General features: G+C 38.1%; 1 protein-coding gene across 1 annotated transcript in view; it reads right to left on the bottom strand.

The window, feature by feature from the left end:
- MSH4 (mutS homolog 4) overlaps positions 1-15,886 on the bottom strand; it is a 122,669-nt gene that overhangs the window by 91,800 nt on the left and 14,983 nt on the right. The window contains exons 4-7 of the mRNA XM_017851591.1: positions 13,378-13,488; positions 8,552-8,667; positions 7,161-7,334; positions 2,646-2,818 (exon numbers count right to left, since the gene is read on the bottom strand). Of these exons, the coding sequence (XP_017707080.1) occupies positions 2,646-2,818; positions 7,161-7,334; positions 8,552-8,667; positions 13,378-13,488 (574 nt within the window). The remainder of the gene's footprint in view (positions 1-2,645; positions 2,819-7,160; positions 7,335-8,551; positions 8,668-13,377; positions 13,489-15,886) is intronic.

The following is a 15,886-nucleotide window of genomic DNA, read 5'->3' as shown; positions in this document are numbered from 1 at the left end:
TAAAATACCTAGGAATACAACTTACAAGGGAAGTGAAGGACCTCTTCAATGAAAACTACAAAAAGAACTCAAGGAAATAAGAGAGGACACAAACAAATGGAAAGACATTCCATGCTCATGGATAGGAAGAATCAATATTGTGAAAATGGCCATACTGCCCAAAGTAATTTATAGATTCAACATTATTCCCATCAGGCTACCACTGACTTTCTTCACAGAACTAGAAAAAACTACTTTAAATTTCATATGGAACCAAAAATGGATCATATAGCCAAAACAATCCTAAGCAAAAAACACAAAGTTGAAGGTATTATGCTACCTGACTTCAAACTACTACAAGTCTACAGTAACCAAAACAGTATGGTACTGGTACCAAAACAGATATATAGATCAATGGAATAGAACAGAGGCCTCAGAAATAACACCACATATCTAGAACCATGTTATGTTCAACAAACCTGACAAAAACAAGCAATGGGGAAAAAATTCCCTGTTTTTAAAGGGTGCTGGGAAAACTGGCTAGACATATGTAGAAAGCTGAAACTGGATCCCTTCCTTACACCTTATACAAAAATTAACTCAAGATGGATTAAAGACTTAAATGTAAGACCTAAAACCATAAAAACCCTAGAAGAAAACCTAGGCAATATCATTCAGGACATAGGCATAGGCAAAGCCTTCAGGATTAAAACACCAAAAGCAAAGGCAACAGAAGCCAAAATTGACAATAAGGATCCAATTAAACTAAAGTGCTTCTGCTCAGCAAAAGAAACTATCAACAGAGTGAACAGGCAACCTACAGAATGGGAGAAAATTTTTGCAATCTACCCATCTGACAAAGCTCTAAAACCCAGAATCCACAAGGAACTTAAACAAATTTACAAGAAAAAAACAACCCCATCAAAAAGTGGGCAAAGGATATGAACAGACACTTCTCGAAAGAGGACATTTGTGTGGCCAACAAACATGATAAAAAGCTCATCATCACTGGTCATTAGAGAAATGCAAATCAAAACCACAATGAGATACTAGCTCGCGCCAATTAGAATGTCGATCATTAAAAAGTAAGAAAACAACAGATGTTGGAGAGGATGTGGGGAAATAGGAACACTTTTACACTGTTGGTGGGAGTGTAAATTAGTCCAACCATTGTGGAAGACAGTGTGGCGATTCCTCAAGGATCTAGAACCAGAAACATCATTTGACCCAGCAATCTCATTACTGGGTATATACCCAAAAGTTTATAAATCATTCTACTATAAAGACACACGCACATGTATGTTTACTGCAGCACTATTTACAATAGATAGCAAAGGCTTGGAAACAACCCAAATGCCCATCAATGATAGATTGGATAAAGAAAATGTGGCACATATACACCATGGAACACTATGCAGCCACAAAAAGGAATGAGTTCATGACCTTTGCAGGGACATGGATAAAGCTGGAAACCATAATTCTCAGCAAACTAATGCAGGCATAGAAAACCAAACACTGCATGTTTTCACTCATAAGTGGGAGTTGAACGATGAGAACACATGGATACAGGGAGGGGAACATCACAGACTGGGGCCTGTCAGTGAGTGGAGGGAAAGGGGAGGGAGAGCATTAGGACAAATCCCTAATGCAAGCAAGGCTTAAAACCTAGATGATGGGTTGATAGGTGCAGCAAACTACCATGGCACATGTATAACTATGTAACAAACCTGCATGTTCAGAACATTTCAGCACATGTATTCCAGAACTTAAAGTGAAGAAAAAAAAATTAGCAATATGCCTGTTAGTGACTGTGTTAGGTTGAGTTCTCCAGAAACAGACCCTGAGGCAATGGCAGTTTTCTTATCCCATGTTATGGGTTGAATTGGGACCCCCAAATGACATTGTGAAGTCCTAACTCCGGGTACCTATAAGTGTGACCTTATTTGGAAATTGCGCCTTTGCAAATGTAATCAAGTTAATGTGAGGTTATTAAGGTAGGTCTTAATACAATATGACTAGTGTCTTTATAAGAAGACAATGTGAATACACACAGGGAGAAAACCACATGACAATAGAAGCGGAGATTGCAATAACAAGCCTGTGAGCCAAGGCCCATCGTGGACTGACATCGACCACCAAAAGCTAGAAAGGGGCAAAGGATTCTCCCCTATAGGTTTCAGAGGGAGCATGGCTTTTCTGACACCTTATTTTCAGCTTCTAGCTTCCAGAACTATAAGACAAAAACTTTCTGCTGTTTTAAACCATGGAGTATGTATTAGTTTTTAGAGCAGCCTAGGAAACTACTACATCCTATCTGTTGATAATTACCTAGTCTGGACAAATCTTCCCGTCTTTGAGGATTACCATGGAGAAAAAGAATATAAGGTATCTATGAACAACAACAACAACAACAAAACAAACAAACAAACAAAAAAAAAACAGAAAAAAATGGAAAAGAAAAGCATACAGGAAATCAAAATATATTACATAATATACCTCTGAAATTATTTACTGCAGGATTCAGTAGAAAATTTCAGGAAAATAGCTTTCATAAAAGAATACAAGAATTTACACCACTACTTGTCTTTCAGAAACATGGAAAAATAACTAAGTCAATTGCATTTTTTAATGATTTGCATTTATAACATTAAATAATATTGATTTACCTGACTGAAGTCCAAAAAATAGTTCCTCATCTTGAAGTAGTTCTTGAACACAATCTAATCTCATGTTAATGGTTTCAATATCAACTAGAGGTTCTAATATATTAGAACGAAGTCGTCTACTCCCTCCAGGAGTCTTAGTATAATTTAGAACACCAAAGAGAGTGTGATTGTTCCTTTCAAAACACAAGAAATGTCATTAAGAATACAAAGAAAAATGCAAGAAAATTTCATTTCACTTTGTAATTAAACAATCCTATAAAATCTACAGCAATGATTCTTAAACTTTACTGTGCATACAATTACATGAGTTTCTAATTCAGTAGGTCTAAGAAAAAGCATGAGGATCTACATTTCAGGCCAGGCATGGTGGCTCACACCCATAATCTCAACACTCTGGCAGGCCAAGACAGGAGGAATGCTTGAATCCAGGAGTTTAAGACCAGCATGGACAACATAGTGAGAACCCGTGTCTACAAAAAACTAAAAATTAACTGGACATGGTGGCACAGGCCTTTAGTCCCAGTTACTCACGAGGCTGAGATGGGAGGATTGCCTGAGCCCAGGAGGTCGATGCTGCAGTGAACCGTACTTGCACCACTGTACTCCAGTGTGGTAACAGAGTGAGATCTTGTCTCAAAAAAATGTTTTTAGATATATTTTGAACAAGCTCCCAAATATGCTATTGGTCAATGAACTACACTTTAACAGGGATGAATAGAATCTCCTTGTACTTTATGACTTCTTTTATAGATCAGTTATAATATTCAGACTAATATAAAGTTTTCTAGTCTATTTATTCCATCCATAAGAGCAAGATATCAATACTATATCCTTAACAGTGGAGGGACTTTTATATTGTTAAAATAAGTATTTACTATAATCATGTAGTTCTAATGACAAGTACAAGAGAATTTCATAATTTCTAGGTGATTTATAAAGAAATGAGCTATTCTAAAGAATGCTGGCCAGGCATGGTGGCTCATGTCTGTAATCCCAGCACTTTGGGAGGCAGAGGCAGGTGGATCACTTGAAGTTAGGAGTTCAAGACCAGCCTGTTCAACATGGTGAAACCCCATCTCTACTAAAAAAAAAAAAAAACAACAAAAATTAGCCAGGTATAGTGGCAGGCACCTGTAATCCCAGTTTCTCAGGAGGCTGAGCCATGAGAATCACTTGAACCCGGGAGGCAGAGGTTACAGTGAGCCGAGCTTGTGCCACTGTACTCCAGCCTGGGCTGCAAAGTGAGACTCTGTCTAAAACAAACAAACAAAAACAAAGAAACAAAAAAAATGCATTTAGTTGAACTATTTATTCGACAACTTCATATAATACATGTAAAAAACCTGATTCATTTTAATATTCAACAAATATTTTTTGAGCCCTTATGGTATTCAAAACTCTATGCTAAACATGGGCATACAAGATGGACATGATACCTACCTTCAAGGACCTTACAGCCTAATGGCGATTGCCAATAACTTTTTTCGTTTTTTTGAGACAGAGTTTTGCTCTGTTGTCCAGGCTGGAGTATAGTAGCACTATCTAGGCTCACTGCTACCTCTGCCTCCAGGGTTCAAGTGATTCTCTTGCCTCAGCCTCCTGACTAGCTGGGATTACAGGTGTGCCACTACGACGGCTAAATTTTGTATGTTTGGTAAAGACAGGGTTTCACCATGGCGACCAGGCTGGTCTCGAATTCCTGACCTCAAGTGATCCACCCACGTTGGCCTCCCCAGGGTGCAGGGATTATAGGCATGAGCCACGGCACCCAGCCATTGCCAATAACTGTTGTCAGTTTACTGACCATGACTGAAGACAAGACAAAGAGGAAGGGGAAATAAACAATAAAAACAATAAACACATAATCATATCAAGAAAATAATTTCAGGTACAGAAACTGCTAAAACAACAACAACAACAACAACAACAACAACAAGCCGGGCGTGGTGGCTCATGCCTGTAATCCCAGAACTTTGGGAGGCCGAGGCGGGTGGATCACTAGGTCAGGAGATCGAGACCATCCTGGCTAACATGGTTAAACCCTGTCTCTACTAAAAATACAAAAAATAATTAGCTGGACCTGGGTGGCAGGCGCCTGTAGTCCCAGCTACTTGGGAGGTTGAGGCAGAGAATGGCGTGAACCTGGGAGGCGGAACTTGCAGTGAGCTGAGATTGCACCACTGCACTCCAGCCTGGGGTACAGAGTGAGACTCCGTCTCAAAAAATTTAAAAAAATTAAAAAAAAAACAGGAATATACAGAGAAGGACCAGGATGGTTGCTTTAGTTAGGCTGATTAAGAAAGACTTCCCTATGTATTTGACAGTAGAGTTGAGAACTGAATGATTAAAAAAGAAGGCAGCAAAGACGATGATGATGGGATGGGAATCATGACAACAATAATGAGGAGAGCTAACATAAAATGATACTTAGTATGTACCCAGAATGGTTCTAAGCGTTTTAAATGTATTAACTTGTTTATTCTAATAACCATGTTATGAGAGAGACACTATTATTGGCCACATCATTTTACAACAGAAGGAATGTAAGTACAAGGAAATTAGGTAACTTGTCTAAGATTTCCAAGTAAGTAGCATAGCAGCAATTTAAGCCCAGGAAGTCTGGCTCCAGAACAAAAAAGAAGATCAAGGTTAGTGGAGCTTTGCAAGTGGGGGTAAGAATAGAGGGAGATGAATGAAGAAGTTGATAGAAGCCAGGACACAGAAGTCCTTGTAGGCCAAAGAGTCTGGATTCTATTGTAAATGTAAGGAGAACCACTGGAAAGTTTTCAGCAGAAGAGTTACAAGATCTGATTTCTGGATTAAAAGGATATCACAGTCTGACTACTATTAATACATTGAGAATAAACTATAGGAGGGTAAGAAGAAGGCAGAAAGAAAAGTTAGGAGGCTATTATAGTAGTCTATGCTAAAGATGATAGAGGTTTGGGTTAGGGTGGTAGCCTTGGAAATGGTGAGAAGTGATCCAGCACTGGTATATACTCTGAAGGCTAGATAAAAAGGATTTTCTGATGGATCAAATCTGAGGTGTGAAAGGAGAGGAAACAAGAATGACTTTTGAGATTTAGTCATCATTCTACCAGATTTTTGTCATACCAATTTAAACAAATTTGTAGGAAACTACTCATATCAACTGGCTGGGGGGGTCTCCCATCACATGTACAATTTCTTTTTTTTTTGAGAACTTATTTACATGGAAACAAAGGAGGTAAGGAGCACACACAAACCTCCCATTTGTTATAGAAATCAATGGATGTAAGACTGCACTGAACACGCAGTAAGCCTATGGAAGCATTGCAGCTATTCAGATAGCTCAGTAGGTAGAATATCCATCTTTTAACCTGAGTATTCTTTCATTTAAGTCTGTGAAAAGACTTCTCAGTTGTTCCTTTCAACTATAATACTAACTGCTGGAGATCAGATATTCTATCATTTAAGTATCTGTATCCCTAATACATAGCAGGAAGTCAAACAATGTTTGACAATGATAATGACAAATAATAATAAACTATGAAACATGACAAGGTAAAACTGAATATAAAACACTTTGTAATAACTACCAGGCTTGGTCATTGATTTTCTATGCTATGATAACATAGGATATCATAGAAAGTTAAAGACAGAGTAATTTTAACCTATAACCTAATGGATGTGAAGTCGTATCTAACTGTGGTTTTGATTTGCAGATCCCTAATGACTAGTAAAGTTGAGCATCTTTTCAGGTACTTACTTATTGGCCATTTATTTACCTTCTTTGTAAATAATGTCTATTAATAGACATTTGAAAATAATGTCTATTAAGTTCCTTTACCCAGTTCTGAATGGGGTTGCTTTTTGTTATTTAGTACAAACGTCTTTTTAAAACTTGATTTTGGTGAAACACCTGACCAGTTCAGCAATAACAGTACAATGATTTAAAACATGCTTATTCAATATTTCTCCACCATTAGCTGGGCATGGCAGTTTGTGCCCATAGTTTCAGCTGCTTTGGAGGCTGAGGCAGGAGAATCATTTGAGCCCAGGAGTTTGAGACCAGCCTGGACAAAATAGCAAGACCCTACCTCTTAAATACAATTCTCCATGAAATAATTTAAAGAAGTTTAGGCTGAGAGCAGTAGCTCATGGCTGTAATCCAGCACTTTGGGAGGCCAAGGCAGGTGGATAATTTGAGATCCAGAATTCGAGACCAGCCCGGCCAATATGGTGAAACCCTGTCTCTACTAAAAATACAAAAATTAGCTAGGCGTGGTGGCACATGCCTGTAGTCCCAGCTACTTGGGAGGCTGAAACAGAAGAATTGCTTGAACCTGGGAGGCAGAGGTTGCAGTGAACCAAGATCGCATGACTGCACTCCAGCCTGGGCAACAAGAGTGAAACTCCATCTCAAAATTAAAAACAAACAAACAAACAAACAAAAAAACACAACTTTAAAGTAACTATAGAAAAAAAATAAAATATACCGATATATTTTATAAGAAATAAAATGGATGATCTTACCTACTGTCTTGATTATTAATTAACAATTCAAGGTTTTGGGCTGATGATGAATCTATCATGGCTGTCTGTTCACTACCCTGGAAACAAATCTTCAGCGATTTTGGTGCATATACTGAATTTTGAATAAATTCAACATATTTTAACAAGGCTGCAACAGCTGCAAGGCAGTAATACCTAAAAGATGACCAATAATACATCACTATAAGTCATTAATATAAAAAATTATCTATTTCCCCTTAATTTAAGAAAAATTATAAATATTTGCATAGCATTGCTTAAACTCAAAAGGAAAAGGTAAACCAGGTATTTCATATTTTGAAAACTAGGTAAATAACCTCTAAATCATAAAATTAATGAAAATAAATAATTTGCTCAAGTCTGACACTTAAGGGACTTTAAATTCTGATAAATCCTGTGTTAGGAGGTAACATTCAATCAAAGGTAATTTGCATCAATTTTTGATGTACCATTCTAAGTATTCAGATAATGTTGGGAATGTCTGATACTTTATTTATTTATTTTGAGACAGGGTCTGGTTCTGTCATCCAGGCTGAGGCGCAGTGGCATGATCTCGGCTCACTGCAACCTCCACCTCCCAGGCTCAAGCAATCCTCTTGCCTCAGCCTCCCAAGTAGCTGGGATGACAGTCATGCACCACCACATCCAGGTAATTTTTGTATTTTTGGTAGAGATGGGGTTTTGCCATGTTGCTGAGGCTGGTCTCAAACTCCTTGACCTCCCGAAGTGCTGGGATTTCAGGCATGAGTCACTGTGCCCAACCTGGAAAAATCTGGTACTTTAATGGTAGAATCAAGTCTCAATGTATAGAGAAGTATGTTATGATCTCAGTGAGAATGATTGTTATTTAACTGAGTAAACAGGCAATCCAACCTAGCTCAAAGAAAGCATCTATTTCGTATGTTTTAGGAAATATGTGTTCCAAAAATATCATTCTCTGTCTCATGCTGAATCTTTTAGGAGTAAAGACAGGAAGAAACAGGTACACAGCTTTACCTGTGTTTCGCTTCTATGCCCTCACATTTCCAGTTTACTATAGCTACTTGAGCTTTTCACTCCAAAGTAAAGTGAGCAGCAACAATTAGGTCAATAGATTATGACTAATTTGGAGAAATTCTATATAAATTAAGTTAGCAATATATGCCTTGTGTATAAATTTTAGTTAACTATTTCACTATTTCAATAATTACTGTGTATTATGAACCAGGGAATTTTCCAGGTGGTAGGAATGCAGCAGAGAACAAAACAGACAAAAGTCCCTGCCCTTGTGGAACTCACACTGGAGATTTATTTGCTTTCCTTAAGTTATAACTTACTTGATATGATATTGGTAGCTGTGGGCTAGTAAAAAAATAAATAAATACATAACTTACTTGGACTGAACCTCCATTAGAACAGTGCTGAATTCTGCTACGCATAACTGTTCAATGTACTCTAATCCTTTTGTTTCATTGAAGTATTTCCTTTGGATAGTAGTGAAATTAACATTCTGAAAAGAAGTTTTAATTTCAAAATAAAGTTTGAAGTGCCATGTGCTTGCCCAAAACTGCTTTCTTAAACACATGCTCGTAACTAGGTAAGTGACTTAAATATTGTATAAAAATTTCAACATTTACATAAGAACTTTTCTTATTTATATAAAAGAATGATTATTCTTGCTAAGTGAATTATAGTACAGTTTGTATCTCTTATTAGACCTTACTCTTATGAGATTTAATGGAATATGTTAGATACAATAATAAAAATAAACATGACAGTCTATACCTTTTAGTAATTTTTTGTATAGAAATAACCTTTCACAGTTTTATATTCATCTTTCCATAGTCTATTATAATTGAGAAAGGGTAGATTCTTATAATGTCCTAGGTGAAAAGATGAAAACACCAATTCTACCTATTTATGATATACTATTTACATAAAGTGAATTGAATTTATTTAAAACAAAGAGAAAATTATAATCTTTTTGAGACAGGGTCTCACTCTGTTGCCTAGGCTGGAGTACAGCAGCATGATCATAGCTCACCACAAATTTGAACTCCAGGATACAAGTAATCGCTTGCTTCATTCCCCTAGGTAGCTGGGACTACAGGCACACCATTACATCTGGCTACTTTTTTTTTTTTTTTTTAAGCAGAGACAAGTTCTCCCTATGTTGCCCAGGCTAGTCTCAAACTCCTGGGCTCAAGTGATTCTCCCACATTGGCCTCCCAAAGTGCTGGAATTACCAGTGTGAGACATCAGCACCCAGTTGATAATGGAACTTTTAAAAAGCATCAAGTTGTTAAGTAAAAGGTTTACCTCCTTTGAATAAAACTAATGGTTAAGAAAAGGTAATATTATATCAATGGACTACATATGAGCTGTTAAGAGTGAAAAAAGGCCGGGCGCGGTGGCCTCAAGCCTGTTAATCCCAGCACATTTGGGAGCCGAGACGGGCGGATCAGCCGACGGTCACGGCGACATCGCGCATCCTGGCTACACGGTGACCCCGTCTCTTACTAACAAATACAAAAAACTAGCCGGGGCGACCGGTGGCAGGCGCCTGTAGTCCCAGCTACTCGGGAGGTGAGGCCCCGCGCGAATGGCCGTAAACCCGGGAGGCGGAGCTTCGCAGTGAGCTGAGAGTCCGGCAACTGCACTCCAGCTCTGGGCGACAGAGCAAGACTCTGCTCCAAAAAAAAAAAAAAACAGAAAAAAAAAGAGTGAAAAAAATATCATGACCAAGTAGGGACATATCTTATTAACTTTGGTTTTCATGTAAATAAAATTCTGAAAAGTCAAGTAACTTTTCTGATATTATACAGTTGATCTGTGCCAAAGCTGAGACTCAAATTTAGATTTCTTTGAAGTCCATTTTTCTTCTACCATATTGCTTTTGATTTAATGCAGGTCTTTTTTTTTCTTAAGAGTGGGGTCTCACTATGTTGCCCAGGCTAGATTTGAATTACTGGGCTCAAGTGATCCTCTCACCCTGGCCTCCCAAGTACCTGGGACTATAGGCACATGTCACTGCACCTGGCTAATGAAGGTCTTCTTATGGTAAGTGTAGTCATAATAGTAATAATGATAATAATAATACTGAATTTTCCCTCTGCTTAGAATACTTTTACAAATACCTCCATGGCTTGCTCCCTCACTCCATTCAGAACTTTGCCCAAATGTAACCTTATCAATGAGGCCATCTCTGATTACCCTATATAAAATATCAGTTCTCTAGGAGGTTGGTACCTCCTATTGTTCCTAATTTACTGATGAAAAAACTGAAGCTCAAAGAAGCTAACTGTCTTGTACTAGGTCACTTAGAGTCAAGATTTGAAACTGGGACAATCTGACTTCTCTATTCTTAAGCACTATGCTGTACTGCCTTACTATTCAAATGTACCAAAATTATGTTGTTTTTGCCTTTGGAGGACTTATCCCCCATTCCATGTGATTCTGGAAGGCCTAGCTATCATAGTATTCTGCATCCCACAGCAAAAGGATTAGTCAATCATACTGTATCTACCCCAAGAAATAGTGATTACTCTAACGTGTGAGAAAATGAACAAAGCGTGATCAGTCAGCATCCTTCCCTGGAAATCATACGTGGACACTGGAATAAAGAAATTATTTTCCCTTTGGGTTAGCTAAGCTGAGATGACATCAGCCTTGAGCCATTAGTAATCATCTTCTTAAATCTCACAGAAGTAAACTATATGCAGTAGAAAAAGGATGATATGGGGAATGAGAGTAGTGATAAAGATTCTCTCTTTGACCAAACTCTACCTGGGCTACTATGAGCCTTCTTCTCAACTAACCCTCCATCCGGCCTATAAAGACATGAACGAAACACTAACAGTGTTTCTAACTGCTCAAAGTCACATTCCTAGGATGACCTTAGCCTCTCATAAAATGCCAGCCTAAGAAAACTCAGGCTGCCAAAAAAAAAAAATTTACTGTGTATTCCACTTAACACCTAAAGATAGTGTCCCTGTCTCCTATTCTCTGTGGGAGAGTAGGAGCCTAACTTCGGTAAGTGCCAGTCAGCAAACCCAGATTTTTTTGTTGTTGTTCTTTTGAGATGGAGTCTTGCTCGTTGCCCAGGCTGGAGTGCAGTGGCAGGACCTCGGCTCGCTGCAACCTCCGCCTCCCAGGTTCAAGCGATTCTCCTGCCTCAGCTTCCCGAGTGGCTGGGACTACAGGCGCATGCCACCAGGCCTGGCTAATTTTTTTGTATTTTTAGTAGAGATGGGGTTTCACCATGTTAGCCAGGATGGTCTCGATCTCCTGACCTCGTGATCCACCCGCCTTGGCCTCCGAAAGTGCTGGGATTACAGGCATGAGCCACCGCAACCAGTCTTACTTTTTGTTGTAATAATTTTTTACTTCCCTGACTCTAATGAGCTTGTGCTTACTCCTCCTTATTCCCTTATTCTCCCATTAAAATGCCCAGTATAAACTGAAGTTCAATTCAGTCCACACTGGACTCTTTTCTCTGTTGCAAGAGCATATTACTGATTAAAATATTTAGCTAGTGTTTGGCTTTGTTTACCTTTGACAGTAGGAACAGGATCTATTCAACCATTGACTTCCCAGTTACATAAGCCAATACATTTCCTTTTTTGCATAAGGTAGTTTACATTAGATTTCTGTTACTTACAACCAAAATAATTATAAGACCTAATCACAACAACAGCAACAACAACAAAACATGAAAGTTGGAAAGGTATGGATAAATAGGCATAATGAAAAGAAGTATAAAGTTATAAATGAAAAAGAACAGATAAAGTGATTTGTCTAATAGAGACAATAGATTTAGAATAGGGACTGTCTCTGGCAATGAGTCAAAGGCAGCTCATCTATACAGGATCTCTAAGAGCACCATGACAAATCTTATATAACTGCAGATGCTGAATATATTAGGAACGGGAAAGGAACTCATTAGACTCCAATCCTCAGCTTGGTTCGAAATGTGTTAAAGTAAAAGATAAGTCTACAAACATAACAAAATATAGTATATTCTTTGGGAGGCCGAGATGGGTGGATCATGAGGTCAGGAAATCGAGACCATCCTGGCCAACCCGGTGAAACCCCGTCTCTACTAAAAAATACAAAAAACCAGCCAGGGAGGTGGTGGGCGCCTGTAGTCCCAGCTACTCGGGAGGCTGAGGCAGGAGAATGGCGTAAACCCGGGGGGCGGAGCTTGCAGTGAGCTGAGATCCGGCCACTGCACTCCAGCCCGGGCGACAGAGCGAGACTCCATCTCAAAATTATATATATATATATCATATTCTGAAAATAATTTGCACTCCTAAGGAATTATTCCAACTGCAATGCTGTCTACTTGGTTTGGAACCAACACATTCTTGTTGGATAAGGTTCCACAGTGGTTATCCACCACAGTCCTACAGATGGACACTAGAGTAGCAGGCTAATCCTAAGGCAGCACATGTCACCAGGGGAAGCTGAAACAATTTTCAATACAAATTAAATTCCCTATAGAAAAAGGTACTTGCTGATAGGTGCTGTCTCCTAAGAACTTCAATTTCAACCAGTCTGACAGCACAATAAGTAGTTTTCAGGAAAATACGTGAAAGGGAAACCTATGCTTTCTCTATGGGTCTGCCCCTTGTATACGGGGAGAAACTTCCTTATTACCTAAAACATTTTTTCTTTTGTTTAAAGTAGATCAAGCGTGCCAAATCAAATAAGTAAATTCCCTATCATTTGTATTATCTGTATTAACAGTCCCTTAGATTAGGATTTGTATTTAGTGACTACTTTAGGACACTAAATATAAAGTTACTAAAATTATTGTTCTTTATAATGATATTATTAAATAAATTTTAAATAAAGTGATTAGGGCTGGGCACAGTGGCTCATGCCTGTAATCCCAGCACTTTGGGAGGCCGAGGCGGGCAGATCTCTTGAGGTCAGGAGTTTGAGACTAGCCTGGTCAACATGGTGAAATCCCATCTCTACTAAAAATCCTAAAATTAGCCAGGTGTGGTGACACACACCTGTAGTCCCAGCTACGCGGGAAGCTGAGGCAGGAGAATCGCTCGAACTCGGGAGCTGGAGGTTGCAGTGAGATGAGATCACACCATTGCACTCCAGCCTGGGTGACAGAGTGAAACTCCATCTCAAAAAAATAAAAAAATAAAAAATAAATAAATAAGTGGTTAGATCTTGAATGTTACAAACAGTAAACATCACTTACCTTGAAATTTTCTGTGATCAGAGTGAACAACTTGGTGGAATTCCCCACAGCACAAGCAGTATTTGACATTATTATTTCCAAAGGTGACAAAATTTTAAGTTTAGTGATCACCTGAAATCATTTGAATAATTTCTTAAATAAAGCTTAGGAAACAAAAAAAGTTTCATATTTTTCTGAGATAAGTATTTAAAATTAATTCATAGATACACAAAATTATAACTGTCCTAATGATATATTTCAATTAAAATATGTTTCTAGCCAAGACCTTAACCCAGCACTTTGGGAAGGCTGGAGTGACAGATCACTGAGGCAGGATTCGAGACCCACGCTGGCCAACCAGGTGTGAGAACCCTGTCTCTACTCAAAAAAAATACACACAAATATAGTTTATATACTATTATAATATAATTAGATATAGTATTAAGTAGGAGGTAGTTAAGGGTAAGTAATATATATACAAATATTACCCAGGCATGGTGGTGCATGCCTGTAATCCCAGCTACTCAGGAGGCTGAGGCATGAGAATTGTTTGAGCCCAGGAGGCAAAGGTTGCAGTGAGCTGAGATCGCACCAGGCACCATTGCACTCCAGCCTATGTGGCAGAGGGAAAATCTGTCTCAAAAACAAACAGACAAACACCACCGCCACCACCACCACCACCAAAATATATATGTACATATTTCTAATGGTAGTATGTTAAACATATATCTCCTATATAACTACTAATATAAAATACTGTCATAAAATAGGGTATATTTTACTTATAATAGTTTCTAACAGCCTAAGTTCAAAAATTAATTTGAACTTTTCAAATATGTATTCCCAAAATAAAATTTTTTAAAATAAATACTTATACTTAGTATTTTATCCATCTCCATGAAAAATATAAATACATCCAATAAGGGTAACTATAGGCCGGGCAAGGTGGCTCACGCCTGTAATCCCAGCACTTTGGGAGGCCAAGGTGAGTGGATCTCTAGAGGTCAGGAGTTCACAACCAGCTTGGCCCACATGGTGAAACCCTGTCTCACTAAAAATACAAAAATTAACCAGGCGTGGTGGTGTGCATCTGTAATCCCAGCTACTTGGGAGGCTGAGGCAGGAGAATTGCTTGAACCCAGGAGGCAGAGGTTGCAGTGAGTCAAGACTGTGCCACTGCACTTCAATCTGGGTGACAAAGTGAGACACTGTCTCAAAAAAAAAAGGGTAACTATGGCAATACAATCAGTATGGCCACACTGGTACAGATTAAGTGTTGAAAAGTACGTAAACACAGATGAGAAACATCTGCCTTATGCCTTAGCTTTTCATAAAATAAGGTGTATTTCTTAGAACTATTCTAAACACAGAAATTCTCAATTTGTCTAACATTCCTGTTTTTTAAAAACATTTTTCCTACTGTTTTGAAATTGTATAAAAGTATAAAGTACCTACAGATGAAGTTAGTATGCAATACTAATATCATTAAGGTTGTTAAGTATAATAAAAAATTAATTATTAGGAAAGGGAAGTCTACATACTGGAGGACCATAAAGAGGAACTAAGGGAAGAGAATCAAAAAATAATGAAACACTAGAAATAAAACACTAGATCACATCTTCAAAATAATAATTAACTAGGCTCAATGGCTCATGCCTATAATTCTAGCACTTTGGGAACCCGAGGAGCAATTCAGCTTCTGAGGGGGCAGGATCACTTGGTCTAGGAGTTTGAGACTAGCTTGGGTAACAGAGCAACCTCATCTACACACACACACACAAAATTTAAAAATCAGCTGTATGTGGTGGTGCATGCCTGTGGTCCCTGCTACTCAAGAGGCTGATGTGGGAGGCTGCAGTGAGTCATGATCATGCCACTGCACTTCAGCCTAGGCAAAAGAGCAAGACCTTTTAAAAATAAAATAAAATAATAATTGGGTTAAATAACATAGAAATTAGGAGCAAACTATCTCTACCTGATAGATCATGCAAATTCCCATGACAATAGGCAAGTGGATCAAATGAATGATGACTGATATAAAATGAAGGCAAAATAAGAAGTGAAGGCAAGAAGTTAAGAGGCTAAATTATGACTGAACTAAGATACTAGTTTTCTTTACCTCTGAAAAAATACAGTTCAAATACAGTTCAGTGGAAATAACCCTCTGGAGTTAGCATTATGACAGGTTTGGGCCATAATCCTGAAAGACACAATCTCAAAAGGCATAATCCTGAATGTCGAAATCCCAAAAGAGCAAAATCCTTAAAGTCTAAAAATCCCCAAAATCCCAATACCAAAAGACTGAAATCCCAAAAACACAGTTCTGGAAGAAATAACTTCAACAACAATTTTAAAGACATTGAATTGCATTTTAAAAGGGGATTTATTTGAGAAACAAAAACACAACAGAACAATTCATAGACCACTTTACACAATAAAATAGGCAATAATAACATATATTTTTGAAAGCATAAACACTTAAGTGTACTAACGACAGTCACACAGGTTTAATAACAGTTATGAGCAGACA

Source organism: Rhinopithecus bieti, unplaced genomic scaffold (genome assembly GCF_001698545.2).
Source record: "Rhinopithecus bieti isolate Rb0 unplaced genomic scaffold, ASM169854v2 scaffold_34297, whole genome shotgun sequence".
NCBI classification, from domain to species: Eukaryota; Metazoa; Chordata; class Mammalia; order Primates; family Cercopithecidae; genus Rhinopithecus; species Rhinopithecus bieti.
Note: the sequence above shows the minus strand (reverse complement) of the source record. Positions and strands in the feature narration are given on the sequence as shown.